At 45.6% G+C, this 15,074-nt stretch overlaps 1 protein-coding gene across 6 annotated transcripts in view; it reads right to left on the bottom strand.

Annotated features, from left to right (window-relative positions):
* Positions 1-15,074, bottom strand: part of ASB1 (ankyrin repeat and SOCS box containing 1) — a 104,549-nt gene that overhangs the window by 79,184 nt on the left and 10,291 nt on the right. For 4 of the 6 annotated variants that reach the window (XM_021924219.2, XM_021924215.2, XM_021924218.2 and 1 more), the window contains exons 4-5: positions 4,553-4,938; positions 2,619-2,891 (exon numbers count right to left, since the gene is read on the bottom strand). In XM_021924219.2, coding sequence (XP_021779911.1) covers positions 2,764-2,891; positions 4,553-4,938 — 514 coding nt within the window. In that variant the 3' untranslated portion in view covers positions 2,619-2,763. Of the gene's footprint in view, positions 1-1,121; positions 2,892-4,552; positions 4,939-15,074 lie in introns of all 6 variants that reach the window. The other 2 variants (XM_021924214.2, XM_003908157.3) reach the window with 1 other exon arrangement.

Here is a 15,074-nt window from a genome sequence, read left to right as displayed (position 1 = left end):
GTGCCCCAGGGCCTAGGAAGGTGATTTCCTAACGTGCTGAGGTGGAAAGTGCTACTCTTTCCTATTCTGTATCTTGTCCTTGCCAACAGAAGAAAAAGGGAGCTTTAGTGAAGGGAGTGTCACTAAAACCAGGAGGAATGACCTTAGCTACCCACTCTGTTTTCAGATTCATATTTGGCAGCTTTGAAACAAGACACTGAACCTCCAAATTGTTTGGATTCTGAAAAACTTGGCAAAGGCCGGCTTGAACAAAGAGGAAGTTGAACATGTCCTCTGCAAATGAAAAGCTGAGACCCTAGACACCTGCAGGCCAGCCAGGCCAGGCCACAGGCCAGGGAAGGGCTGCGAGAGGCCCCCTCCTCCAGCTCATTCTCTCCCCAGACACATCATTCCCTGGCCAGGTCTGAGTGAGGTTCCTCTGCAAGGATTCAGTCCATTCCTCCTAGAGACCAGGGGCAGTGACCTCGTCCCTCCAAAACAGACACTGGCTGTGCAAAGGAGCGTGACGCCCACGCTACCACACCTGGGTCCTTGCCTCTGTGCAGCCTGAAGGTCAGACCAGCACACTCATGCATGGGACTCCCACAAGGCAGCATTCCCAGGTGCCGCTTCCCAAAAGTTCCAAGAACTGAGCCACCTCCTGCACCGGGCAGGGCTGGGGAGGCCTCATCCTTAACAGGCCCCTGCAGGAAGCACTCAGTAGAGCAGACAGAGCATGTCATGTGTCTATAACACGGCTCACCTCGAGAAAAGTCACCCTCCTCTCCTACACTGAGCCCAAAGGGTGGCAGGAAGAAGAGACTCGAGGTGAGAGGAGCTAAATACTAAGCCAGTAAAGAGCCAGAGTGTAGGGAGCTAACAAGCCTCCCTGAAAGCCCCTATCAGCCTACCAGGGTGATGAGCCACTGCCTACGCCCTCCAGTGACAAGGCCCAGCCCACTGTGGTGGCTCCAACTTCCATATCATCATCCTTAACTCCCTATAGCGCCTGCCCCAGCCACAGCCCAATTTCTGTCCCAGTCCCACTTTGGGTGCCACAGAGAACATGCCCACTCCCTCCCCCAGGCTGAAGCCCCCACAGCACCTGGCCGCGGCTGTCCTGGCCCTCCCCCGCCACTCACCTGCGGATCCTCTCCTATCTGGGGAAGACCCTCCTGGCTTCAGCAGGACCCAATCCCAAGCTCCCCTCGGGAACAGCACACAGCCCACATTTACACAACCATCGCAGCTTCTAACAGTGTCACCTCAGCTGAGGAAACACCTCCATTTACCCCTCTGAATCCCCTGAGGACTGTTCTTCCCTTCGGAACTGCATCTGCACACGCACGGGTCAGCGGGGGCGACCCACAGTGCCCATTTGTGACACAGGGGGCTGGGGTCTAGAATTCTATCCTCAGGCTGTAGAACGCAGTAATGGCCAGACACTGCCTGCCGGCGAAGAGACGCAGCGATGCTACTAAGTAAATAAAATGATATCGTCGTTCAATTTTTACAAATTGGAATTCTCTTATTACAGAAAATCTAAACACAGATTTGAAATCTGCTCCTTCCTAAATCTATCTGAAGTCGAGAATCACCATGGATCCACACAATGGTCCTCACGGGCTTCAAATGATGAAATGTGATTCACTGGAAACAGCAGCAACCTGGGAGGGCTCTGAGGCTGCAGCCACCAGCCCACCTGCCAGTGACCCTCAAGCTGGCTGTGCAGCCCTGGGTGAGGGGAAGCCCCACCCACGCAGCCAAAGGTATCAGCAGTGATCACCCAGGCCATGTCTCTCCGGGGAAAGACTTCTGGCCTCACTGCCATCCCCTTGCAGAGATTCTAGAAGCAGCTACCAAGACAAAAGAGCAATCAACCAACCGCCAGATGTTTTGTCCACTGGACAGCATGCACCTGGAGGCTCAGAACCACCCAGAGGACTTGCTGCATTTTTCACTTTCTGGTATGTGTGGGGGATAGAAGACAGCGCCTCGGGCACTTCCTCGCCTGTTAGAACTGGCAGTGAATGCTGTTGGAACGGTCCTTGGTCCCAAGGAAGGCAGTCATTTCCTGGGGAGTTTGGTGTGGGCCTCCTAAAATCAATCACTGGACGCTCCCTAAGGTGAAGTGGCAGAAAAATCATGACACCTGATGAGAGGCACAGAAGGTGTTGGAACAGGTGCTGTGCAGCCAGGAAACCACCCTTGAATGGAGACAATCGCTAGGAGACCTCCACCACAAAGACAGAATACTGAAGTGGCAAGGAAGGGGCATGTATGACAAGCATGTGTTACCCCAGGAGCGCGGAAAAACCAGCAAGCTCATGTCTACATTTCTGTCCTCTACTTTGCTTACAAAACTCCCTTTTCATTGAGATACTAGAAGGCTTTAATCGAACAATCAAATTGAGAAGTAGAAAAATAAAGAGAAGCACAGTTCCGGAAGTGCTAGGAGTCCTCCCTACAGGGAAATTCATAGGCCTCCAACCTCAGTCCCTACATGTACACATTCCATGGCCCGTTACATTAATATGCAACTGAAAATCCAGAAAAGAGAATTTGGGAAAAACAATAATAACTTTTGTATGAGCCTCTCAGCTGACAATGACCCAAGGACTGTTCGGCGGCCCAGGCACCTGAGGAGCAATGACAGTCCACGACGACATCTTCAGTAGCAACAGCCATCAGGATACCACCAGCAGCACAGCACTCAGGGTTTGCTGTCCACCTTCTCTGCAGATCACCTTCTCCCTTGCTGGAATCAACCGCAGCACTCGAAGTCTACTCATGAAGTAGAAACTTCTTTATGGGGTCTGGCAGAGGCAGCGAAGGAATCAGATGAAGCCGGTATTTGCCAAGAGCTCTTCTCACAGCCACACGGCACAGACACAGCAAGGTTCTGGGAACACCTGGAGGCCGTGGGAAGAAAGAGAGGGATAGAGGAAGGTTCATTCTATCCCAGCTCTAGAGAGCAAAGGCAGCCAGGACTGGCAGCCAGAAGTGCACAAATGCTCACAACCAACTTCAAAATGCTCAGCGAAACACAAAGCGATGGCTTTTCCTGATGGATGAGGAGAGCAGGCCCAAGGGCGGAAGGTCTCATTATCTGCTCCTTCTGTCGGTGGAAGGAGCCAAACCTTTCCAGCCTCGTTAACCCAGGGCATCTGCTCCCTGGGTCACAACTTGACCATGTTTAATGCACTAGAGAAAGAAATCAGAGTGGACCACTGAAGGCCCCAGCAGGTGCAGGCCGCTGATGCCCAGCCTCTATCAGCCTCTTCCCTTAGTCAATCCCTGAAGCACCACCAGAGCCTGGGGAACACAGGCCAAGCAGTGCTTGAGGGGCACAGGCTGACAACTTTGCCCCCAATGAAAAGAGCGCAGCCAAGTTCTGTCTCAATTAGCGAGGAAGCTGAGGAGTGGAATGGTCATAAATGCAAGCTGCTTTTTCTATCAGTATAGTTCCCAGCTGACCACTCATTAACTATTTGCGGGAAGGCTACACAGGAGCATGCTTTAATCAACTGGTTTAGGGAAATCCAGTAACAAAAACACAATGAATTTCAAGTCCTTTGAGAGGCACGGAGAAGGAAGAGGTTATCAACTTGGATGTCTCAAGACCCAGACTGGGAGCGGTGGGAAGGGCTGACACGCGGGCAGGAAGTCAAAGACGACACATGAGGTCAATGTCTGAATCCCACAGAGAGCCTCAGACAACAAGACCTAGCTACGGATCGATTCCAATCTCTCGTGTGATTAATGCATTAATCGCGAACAAAATCTTTGTTCATAAATAAGCAGACTAGGAACTTCATTGTAACAAAACTTAGGCTTATCACACAGTCCTAAATAGCGAAACTTCAGTGGAATTGAAAGGAGAGTGAGGAACCCTAGAAAGCCTCGCTTGCAATTTGTTTTAAGGGCTCACTTAAAAACCAGCATAAAAGAAGTCACTGTCTATAAGAATCTGGGGCCACAAATTAGAGCAAAAGGATAAAGAGAATATAACTTTAGACTAGGGCAGTGGCTCATGCCTGTAATCCCAGCACTTTGGGAGGCTGAGGCAGGCAGATTACTTGAGTCCAGGAGTTCAACACAAGCCTGGGCAACACAGCAAAACATCATCTCTACGAAAAATACAAAAATTAGCTGGGCATGGTGTGCACCTACAGTCCCAGCTACTTGGGAGGCTGAGGTGGGAGGATCGCGAGAGCCCAGGAGGTCATGGTTACATGGTTGTGATTGCGCCACTGTACTCCAGCCTGGGTGACAGAGCAAGACCCTGTCTCAAAAAAAAAAAAAAAAAAAAGAGAGAGAGAGAGAGAGCAGCATAATTCAAGGAGTTCTGACAATACACATGTACTTTTAGAGATTCCCTGATACCAGTTCTTGGTATTCAGGAATTTAAAAAGAGAAGATCAATCTGAACAACCATCTGGAAAACTGCGAGTGCTAACTGAAGATTCTGGCCAAGTGCTTAGCTGGAGGTTTTTGTTTTTTGTTTATTGCTACATCTTGATTCATTCAATCAACCCAGCCCACAAGTCAGAGCTGAACTCAAGCCACTTACTTCTGGCCTCTTTAAAGACCTGCAAGGCCTCAGGGTCCACCTTTCTTCTTCCTCTCGACTCTGGGCCCAACGATTCCCACTTCACTAGATTCAGGTTGGCTCCAAACTCCACCAGCAGGCTCACGAAGGCTGCCTCACAGCCATGACGCAGAACAGCATCCATGACGCACCCAGGGGAGCCCCTGTAGAATCCCTGTGTGTTGACAGGACCATTGCAGTTGAAGTCGGGGTTCGCTCCTGCCAGGAGGAGCAGCCGGAAGCACTGGAGGTTGTGGTAGGCTGCGCTGATGTACAAGGGGCAGACCACCAAGGAAGTGAGCCGCCGGGAGAATCGGGGCTGGATGTCAGGAGTCAGGTGGTGGTTGACGTCAACATCAGCCCCATACCTGGAGGGAAGAAAGGGAAAGTCAGACTGTGCAGGGGACTGACCACAGCCCATAGATCCCACAGATCCCACAGCCACCCTTAGCAGAAGGCCTTGATTCAGTGACACCAGCTGCTACAGGAGACTCCACAGATCAGATAGCTTCATTACGTCCTGCAAGATAAGGTAGCAGGAAAGAACTTGGAATCCCCGCACATACAAAAATTCCTAAGGGAAGTCCTTCAAACCTTTAAAGGTCCAATAATCCCAAGGCTATTTAAACTATTTCAGAGCAAAGACAAAGAAGAGAAACTTACAAATTCATGTGATAAAATTGGCACAATAACCCCAAAACCGGACAACGGCCAAAGCATAAGAAAAACTCCCAGCTAATTTCATTTATGAGTATCAACTTTTAAATCTTCAATAAAATTTTAGCCGAAGAGAATCCTTAAGTATATTAAGAAAGCAACATACCATGACCTCATGGGAGTTATCCCAAGAATGCACAGGTAGCTCCAATATTAGAAACTGTATTAATATAATCCATTGTAAAATGAGGCTGAGGGGAAAATCCTCTGATTATCTCTGCAGATGCAGGGAAAAAAAAAAAGGTGGGCATATGACAAAACTCAAGAGCTATGCATGTTTAAAAATGCTCAATAAAACAGAAAGTGATGGCTTTTCTTTAACATGGTAAAACATACTCCCTCAGGCCAGAAGTCAGCATCTCATTTAACAGGGAAAGGCTTGAAGCACTCTGGCTAAAGCTGGAGCAAGACAGCCTCCTGCTTTCTAGCCTCCTATCGACCACTGGTGTTAAAAGTACCCCGTGAAATCAGGCAAGAGAACGAAATTAAACGCATAAAACTGGAAAATAAGAGGTAAAAATTTCCTATTTTCAGAGGATACAATGTGTCTGAAAAGCCCTAAATAATATGGAAAAACAATTAACAAGCAATGAGAGAAATGATTGAAGTAGCAGGTTGTCAAACCAATAGCGTTCATATAAAAAGCGGAAGGGAAAATTCCATTTATGATAGCAAAATAAATTTTACAATGACATATCTAAGCATAAACTTAACAATAAATGTCCAAAATTTGCATAAGGAAAATGATAAACTACTACTTAAAGTCAACAAAAGTAGACCTAAGAGAATGGAAAGTCATAGCACAGTACTGATTGAGACTCGACATTAAGAATCCTCCCTAAATTTATTTTATAAATGAAAATGTCATTACTAGAACTAAGTAAGTTGATTACAAACATAAATAAATAAAAGTAGCATCCCTGAAGCTACATTAGTTGATTTATAAAGTTCATCTGTAAGATCAAAGAAGATGAAAAAGTCAAGCAGTAAGGGGGGCAGGGGTGAGAGGTAGCCACACCATAAGTGAAGTTTATTATAAAGGCTAAAAATAAAACTGTGGTATTGGTAAGTGTTGCGGGAAGTCAGGGACCCTGAACGGAGAGACTGGCTGAAGCCGCAGCAGAAGAACATAAATTGTGAGGATTTCATGGACATTTATTAGTTCCCCAATTTAATATGTTATAATTTCTTACGCCTGTCTTTACTGCAATCTCTGAACATAAACTGTGAAGATTTCATGGACACTTAGCACTTCCCCAATCAATACCCTTGTGATTTCCCATGCCTGTCTTTCCTTTAATCTCTTAATCCCGTCATCTTCCCAGGAGGATGTATGCTGCCTCAGGACCATGTGATGATTGCGTTAACGGTACAAATTGTTTATAGAACATGTGTGCTTGAACAATATGAAATCTGGGCACCTTGAAAAAAGGAACAGGATAACAGCAATGTTCAGGGAATGAGGGAGATGGCCTTGGACCCTGACTGCCTATGAGCCGGAGGGAACAGAGCCATATTTCTCTTCTTTCAGAAGCAAATAGGAGAAATATCACTGAATTCTTTTTCTCAGCAAGAAACATCCCTGAGAAAGAGAATGTGCCCTGAGGGTAGGTCTATGAACAGCCCCCTTAGAGGCATCCATGTTTTACAGTCGAAGCCGAAGGGATGAAATAAGCCCCGGTCTCCTGTAGTGCTCCCAGGCTTATTAGGAGGGGGAAATTCCCGCCTAATAAATTTTGGTCAGACAGGTTGTCTGCTCTCAAACCCTGTCTCATGATAAGATGTTATCAATGACAATGCTTGCCGAAACTTCATTAGCAATTTTAATTTCGCCCCATCCTGTGGTCTTGTGATCTCATCCTGCCTCCATTTGCTTTGTGATATTTTATTACCTTGTGAAGTATGTGATCTCTGTGACCCACACCCCATTCATGCACTCCCTCCCCTTTTGAAAATCGCTAATAAAAACTTGCTGGTTTTACAGCTCAGGGAGCATCACGGAACCTACTGACATGTGATGTCTCCCCCAGACACCCAGCTTTAAAATTTCTCTCTCTTTCTCTTTCCCTTTACTTCTCAAACCAGTCGAGATGCTTAGGGAATAGAAAAGAACCTACGTTAACCATCGGGGGCGGGCTCCCCTGATAGGTATGTGAACAAAATGGCAGAATGATGGAACTTTAAGAAAATCTCAAAATGGGCCAAATTGCATATAGAAATTTCTTTTTTTTTTTTTTTTGAGACGGAGTCTCGCTCTGTTGCCCAGGCTGGAGTGCAGTGGCCGGATCTCAGCTCACTGCAAGCTCCGCCTCCCGGGTTTACGCCATTCTCCTGCCTCAGCCTCCCAAGTAACTGGGACTACAGGCGCCCGCCACGTCGCCCGGCTAGTGTTGTGTATTTTTTAGTAGAGACGGGGTTTCACCGGGTTAGCCAGATGGTCTCGACTTCCTGGATTCCTCAAGGATCCGCCGGGTCTCGGCCTCCAAAGTGCTGGGATTACAGGCTTGAGCCACTGCGCTCGGCCTAGAAATTTCATATATGATAAAGAATCTCAAATAAGGGAGAGTGTAGACGTCTGACTGTTTTTTGGGGTAACTGGACATCCATATGGAAAAAGGTAAAAGTATATCCATTCACCATAGCATATACCGGAATAAATTCCAAACTGACCATAACTTAAAATGTAAAATATGAAACCATGCAAAAACTAGGAAAAAAACTCCAAGTAAAATTTGCCTAATTCTGACACAAAATCCACAAAGAAAATGCTTTTAACATGAAAATTTTTAAAACAAAAATTCTTGCATAGCATAAGAATGACAAAACAACATAAGCAAAAGTAAACCAAGCAATGAAAAACTGGGGAAAAATGTTACAAAGGGGTTAATACCCTTAACATATAAAGAGCTTCCAAAAGAAAAAGATCAATAGCCCTACAGAAAAATTAAGAGAGATGGGGTCGGGCGCGGTGGCTCACACCTGTAATCCCAGCACTTTGGGAGGCCAAGGTGGGCGGATCATCTGAGGTCAAGAGTTCAAGACCAGCCTGGCCAACATGATGAAACCCCATCTCTACTAAAAATACAAAAATTAGCCGGGCGTGGGTGTGCCTGTAATCCCAGCCACTCAGGAGGCTGAGGGAGGGGAATTGCTTCAACTCAGGAGGCAGAGATTGCAGTGAGTTGAGATGGTGCCATTGCACTCCAGCCTGGGCAACAGAGCAAGACTTCGTCTCAAAAATAAATAAATAAAAATAAAAATAAAAAAAATTAGAGAGATAGACAGCTACAAATGGCTCTTAGCCACATGAAAAGACACTCAGCCTCACTCGGAACAGAAATGCAAACTAAAACTATTCTGAGATATCACTTCTCACCTATCAGATTGGGAAAAATCCAAAAATTTATTGACCAGGCTTTTAGGAAACAGGAAATCTCATTCATTGTTTGAGCAATGGAAAGTGAACTTTCCTCCCGTGGAGGGGGAAATCTGTCAATCGCTAGTAAAATTACATATGCATTTACCCTTCGACCCATCAATCACACTTCTCGGAATCTATTTCCAAAATACATCTACAAAACTATGAAAAGATATATGCACAAGGCAATTCATTAAAGCACTATCCATAACAGCTGGAGACAGTACACCATCCATGTGTCCACTAACGGGACTGGCTGAATGAACCTGCAGCTCATCTGCACTATGCAGCCCTGTGCAGCTCTGAAAAGGAGGAGGGTCGCTGTACACTGCTCCGGAACGGCCTCCGAGTACAGGAAGAGGGAAAGGAAGCAGCACAGTGAAAGTGTACAGTCCACTACTGTTTCTATGGGGGAAGAAGTTGCAGTGTGCTTATAGTAAACCATGGAACTTTTTAAACGGCTATCTACTAGGGAGGGAGAGAACAGGATCAAGGAGACAAGGACACAAGCTAGATTTCCAAAAATTTATGCCATGGCCAAGCGTGGTAGCTCATGCCTGTAATCCCAATGCTTTGGGAGGCCAAGGCAGGCAGATCACTTGAGGCCAGGAGTTCGAGACCAGCTTGGTCAACATGGCAAAACCCAGTCTCTACTAAAAATACAAAAAAGAAAAAAGAAAAAGAGCTGAGCGTCATGCATACACCTGTAGTCCCAGCTACTTGGGAGGCTAAGGCATGAGAATCACCTGAACCCAGGAGGCAGAGGCTGCAGGGAGCCAAGATTGTGCCACTGCACTACAGCCTGGGAAACAGAGCGAGACTGTCTCAAAAAAAAAAAAAAAAAAATTATACCTTGTTTTACAATTTGACTTTGGAACCACATAAATTTTTTATGTTGTAAAACAAAATTAAGTAAAAAGTAATCCTTAAAAACTGAAAGCAGCAGGATGTGGTGGCTCATGTCTGTAATCCCAGCACTTTGGGAGGCTGAAGCAGGCACATCACTGGAGATCTGGAGTTCGAGACCAGCCTGACCAACATGGCAAAACCCCGTCTCTACTAAAAATACAAAAATTAGCTGAGCGTGGTGGCAGGCACCTGAAATCTCAGCTACTCAGGAGGCTGAGGCAGGAGAATCGCTGGAACCTGGGGGGCAGAGGTTGCAGTAAGCCGAGATCATGCCACTTCTCTAGCCTGGGTGACAGAGCAAGACCCCGTCCCAAAAAAAAAAAAAAAAAAAAAACTGAAAGCAAAAAGAAACACATGAACTCAATCAGGTATCCAGCTGGCGCCATGATGTGCTGCCCACTAGGACATCTTTCTTTTCAGGCACACTAAACATCCAGACTCCCATGATTAGCACAGACCACTCCCAGCATCAGGTTCACCTGGAAGGCCCCAGGCCAGGATGCACAGCTTGCCGGCAGGGCAGCGTCACACAGCTCTTCACATGGGCATGCACACAGCCATGAGTGAGGTAACCCCTAGGCTGCCCCTCCTGATCCCCACTGACAGCCCGATGGAGGAAACAAAACTCACATAGGGCAGGTGCAGGAGCCACCTGACGTAGAAGCCTCACTCTCCACCAAAGCCAATCTCTAAATGACTCCATTTACTTTACTTGCCCTTGTCACTGTACTCAGAGATGACCAAATATATGGCTCTCTATCAGACATTTAGGGTTCTTCCAGGCCAAGTGCAAACTCCCATTTTTACTCTAAAGAGGGATCAGTCAATGAGGGGGCCCTGGCTCAGAGTCAGAGTCCTGACAAGGTAAGAAGGTCACCTGGCATGAGAGGTGAGCGTCCAAACAGGTCAGGAGCCATGTATGGGAAGGGGCAGTAAAACGAGGCTGGCTGGTGCCACACAGCGGACAACACGGACAACACAGGCAATATGTGGAGGGCAGGGGAACCGGGTTTCTCACTGGTGAAAGGAGAATAACAAATGCAGAAAGGAAGAAAACTAGGATGAATCTTGTGGTGTGAGCCTGGATTTAAGGTAGCCAGGTGAACTCCTATCAATGTATAATAAAGATATATAAACAGAAATGTGGAATGTACATACAACCTTAGCTTGGTCCAATAGGAGGGTGTGAAAACAGTGATACCCCAAAAGCAATAGGCACTTCTAGTGTCCAAAGGCAGGTTTCCGCACACCATTCTTCACTAAAAGAAACCAGGACTCCTTGGAGAAATGACTTATTCCAGGACTGAGGCAGTCAAAGCACGAGATGAGCCAAGAACATCTTGCTACAGGAGAAAGCAAGGCGCTGCTCACAGAACGATTAAAGACATGTCAAAAGGACAGAGATGGCTTGAAGCAGCTATCAGTAGCCAAACTGAGACAATATGAATATCAAAATAAGTAACAATAATAACGAATTATAACTCATTGAATAAATCAGAAACCATGAGTCTACACTAACAAATAAATAAATGAACAAATTAAAAATCTGAGACGAACAGGACATATACACGGTTGTAAAGCGCCCCTCCACAAAATACTACTTACAGAGAGAACAGGAATAGCTTTACGGTAGCGAAACACGGCAGGCGCCACCTTCATCAAATAACGGAAGTGAGTATCAGCAGTAATGGGCACATGGAGATCATATGCAGCCTGATAGGATGGAAATGTGAATCTCACTTCGAGATTCCTGACCAAAACGCACAACGTGACTCTAATCTGAATCAACGTTAGAGTCAGCACCTGTGTTCTTGAGCTTTCATCAGCCCACACGGTCCCGCAATGTCTCACAAGATTTGTCACCACCGAAGTATTTCATTTGTAACAGGAAAGGGCAATATGTGGGGAGCAGCGATGACGGGGCCAGAACACACAGGGTGCAGGGAGGACAGAACAGCGTCACCTTCCGTGCTGCACTCACACCGCTCGCCAACAGGTAAGGCCAGCAACCACTTTCTAACCCTCTCGGCACCATCCTAAGTGTCCAGAGAAACGTTCCCGTGGAACCAAACCGCTGCTTTCAGGCAGCACAGGCCTGAGGACGAGCACGTGGACCAACACACTCACAGGACAATGAACTTCCTCTACAAACACAAACACCACCCACTCGCCAAGATTCTAGGAGTGACAGGGGAAGCATTCTGAAGCACACAGAGCCAATGAGAAATTGATACTTTACTTCAACACCCAACCAATTAAGCAAAGGAAAACTAGATCTCAAGCAGTGATGGTTTTTTTCTCCTTATTCTTAGGGAAAATCTTCCAAAACGTTTGTAATTTTGGGCAATATGACAATCTGGTATTAGCTGAGCTATGGGAAAGATAGCCCTTCATCCACTCATAAAAATATACTGGATGAGATCCAGTTAATTTTAATCCTGAATATTTTCCAAATTCCTCTATTGCTTTTAATATCACTGGCAAGGAACCACTGGAAGAACTCAATAAATCAATACAACTTTTGCACATACAGAAATACCACTCTGTACCTTTTTTCTAAAATATGAGCAATACATATCAAGGGAATTTACAAGTAACAAAATGGAGGTGACTTACAGAGGGACAGAAAATTACAAGAGTGAAAGACGAGAGCCCTAAGGGGGAACTGGCACAGGGAAGGCAGAAGCTAAGTTATTTCCAGATAACATCACTGTGCAGTAACTTAACCACATCACTCTACTTTCCAAAAGTCAACTGTCTTGGAATCTAGAACATAGAAAACTTTTTAATAGAATAATACGTGTTCTTGGTACCACCTTGTAAAAGTAACGTCCTGGGCTCCAGTGGGGGAGTAAGATGTCTCAGTAACGTTTTCGCAAGAAGGGCACCTGTGGCCGGGCGCGGTGGCTCACGCCTGTAATCCCAGCACTTTGAAGAGGCCGAGGTGGGAGGATCACAAGGTCAGGAGATCGAGACCATCCTGGCTAACATGGTGAAACCCAGTTTCTACTAAAAATACAAAAAAGTAACCGGGCGTGGTGGCAGGTGCCTGTAGTCCCAGCTACCGGGGAGACAGAGGCAGGAGAATGGCGTAAACCCAGGAGGTGGAGCTTGCAGTGAGTCAAGATCGTGCCACTGCACTCCAGCCTGGGCAACAGAGTGAAACTCCATCTCAAACAAAAAAAAAAAAAAAAAGAAGGGCATCTGTATATGTACTTCTCGGGTAGCCTGCAGGTAACTCAAAGCAGTTGTGCATCATGAATTGACTGAAATACCCAAAGGGACTTCTGGAACCAACATGGAATTTCACTGATTGATCCTACTCAAAAACATTTCCAAATTAACAGCTTGCATTCTCCAAGGTGCAAAGACATGGGACTGAGGTAACTTAGATAATCAGGTTAGAAATCCTTAAAAAGAGGGAAAAGCCTCACAGCTTCATCACCCTCTAACATAACAACCTTACCACTCTCATTCCTTTATCCTCCCAAAAGCCCATTGTGTAGCTATTTAATTTATAAAACCCTTCAACAGGAAAAACACATTCTCAGTACCTAATTTAAAGACCATGTTCTGTGCTGGGTAAAGGGAATCCCAGGTCCCTGCTCATCGGAGCCACCCTGGCTGCAGCGTGTAACAACAGAACCCTTACCTAATCCTTTTCAATATGGAAAAATTTCCCTGAGAACCAGCTACCTAAACTGCATCCTGTCCAAACACAAAGCAATTTGGTCTCCAGAGTAAGACAGGGAAAAAAGCATCTTTGCTGGAAAGAAGTCACTAGAAACATGAAAAATAAAAACAATCTGGTTCAAACAGAAAAAAAAAAAAGGTAACCATTAGTATGATTAAAATAAGACCGCAGGCCAGGTGCGGTGGCTCACGCCTGTAATCCCAGCATTTTGGGAGGCCGAGGCGGGTGGATCACGAGGTCAGAAGATCGAGACCATCCTGGCTAACACGGTGAAACCCCATCTCTACCAAAAATACAAAAATTAGCCGGCCATGGTGGCGGGCACCTGTAGTCCCAGCTACTCAGGAGGCTGAGGCAGGAGAACTGCTTGAACCCGGGAGGCAGAGGTATGCAGTGAGCCAAGATCGGGCCACTGCACTCCAGACTGGGCAAAAGAGCAAGACTGTCTCAAAAAAAAAAATAAAATAAAATAAGACTGTAAACCTAATACAATGGAAGGGGAAAGCAAAAAAAGATATATATATATGAAGAAAAGATATCAAATGAAAATAGTTACAAAACAGAAAGATAACAGAAACAAACCCTAACATCAGCTATAGCAATAATGTGAACTGTATTAAAAAACAAAACTTGGCCAGGCGCAGTGGCTCACGCCTGTAATCCCACCACTTTGGGAGGCCGAGGCGGGCTGATCACGAGCTCAGGAGATAGAGACCATGCTGGCTAACACAATGAAACCCCATCTCTACTAGAAATACAAAAAAAGAAATTAGCTGGGCGTGGTGGCGGGCGCCTGTAGTCCCAGCTACTGGGGAGGCTGAGGAAGGAGAATGGCGTGAACCCAGGATGCAGAGCTTGCCGTGAGCTGAGATCGCGCCACTGCACTCCAGCCTGGGCGACAGAGCGAGACTCTGTCCCAACAACAACAACAACAACAACAACAACAACAAAAAACACCTAGACAAATAGTTCCACACAAGCACAAATAGAACTTCCGAAACTCCCTAGGATTAAAACTAAATATTAGATAACGCCATGTAAATGGGCCTTAAATAAAATTAAAAGTACTCTTGTTTTGATAGAGCATAATACCTAAGCAGGAACTTTTATGAGCTCAATTAGCATCAAAATTTTCAAAGCAAAACCTATTCAAAGTACAAGGGGGAAAAAATGGCAAAATCACAAATGTGATCAGAGACTAACAGGCTTCTTTAAATTTCTGGCAGATCCAATGACAAAAATGTTAAAAAAAAAAAAAAAAAAGAGAGAGCGCGAGCTAACCTAACAAAGTGTAATGTGTAAATAAAAGACCCATGCTCATGTACCTGTTTCAAGCATTCACAACAATGTAGTCTGACATTAAAAAATAATAATAAGTCAGCACTGCGGTGCATAGCTGTAGTGTCAGCTACTAAGGAGGCTAAGGCAGGAGGATCACTTGAGCCCAGGAGTTTGAGGCTGCAGTGAGCTATGATCACCCCACAGCACTCAAGCCTGGGCAACAAAGTAAGACCCCATCTCAAAAACTAAACAATAATAATAATAATAATAATTTTTTTAATTCAAAGAATCCCCAAAATGAAAACTATCTGAGCATAATACAATAAAAAGTGTTATTAAAACCTTATCTTCCATAACTCTAAGAACAAAGAGGAAATCAACTTCAATTAGAGCTATTTAAACAATAAGGAAAAAGCTCAGACAGGATGGTCAAAACGACAGTAAAAGGTAAAACGTTGCAAGTTTGCATTCTTAATCAAGAAAAA

This window comes from Papio anubis, chromosome 10, assembly GCF_008728515.1.
Source record: "Papio anubis isolate 15944 chromosome 10, Panubis1.0, whole genome shotgun sequence".
Taxonomy (NCBI): domain Eukaryota; kingdom Metazoa; phylum Chordata; class Mammalia; order Primates; family Cercopithecidae; genus Papio; species Papio anubis.
The sequence above is the reverse complement of the archived record's forward strand: the minus strand, read 5'-3'. Positions and strand labels throughout refer to the sequence as shown.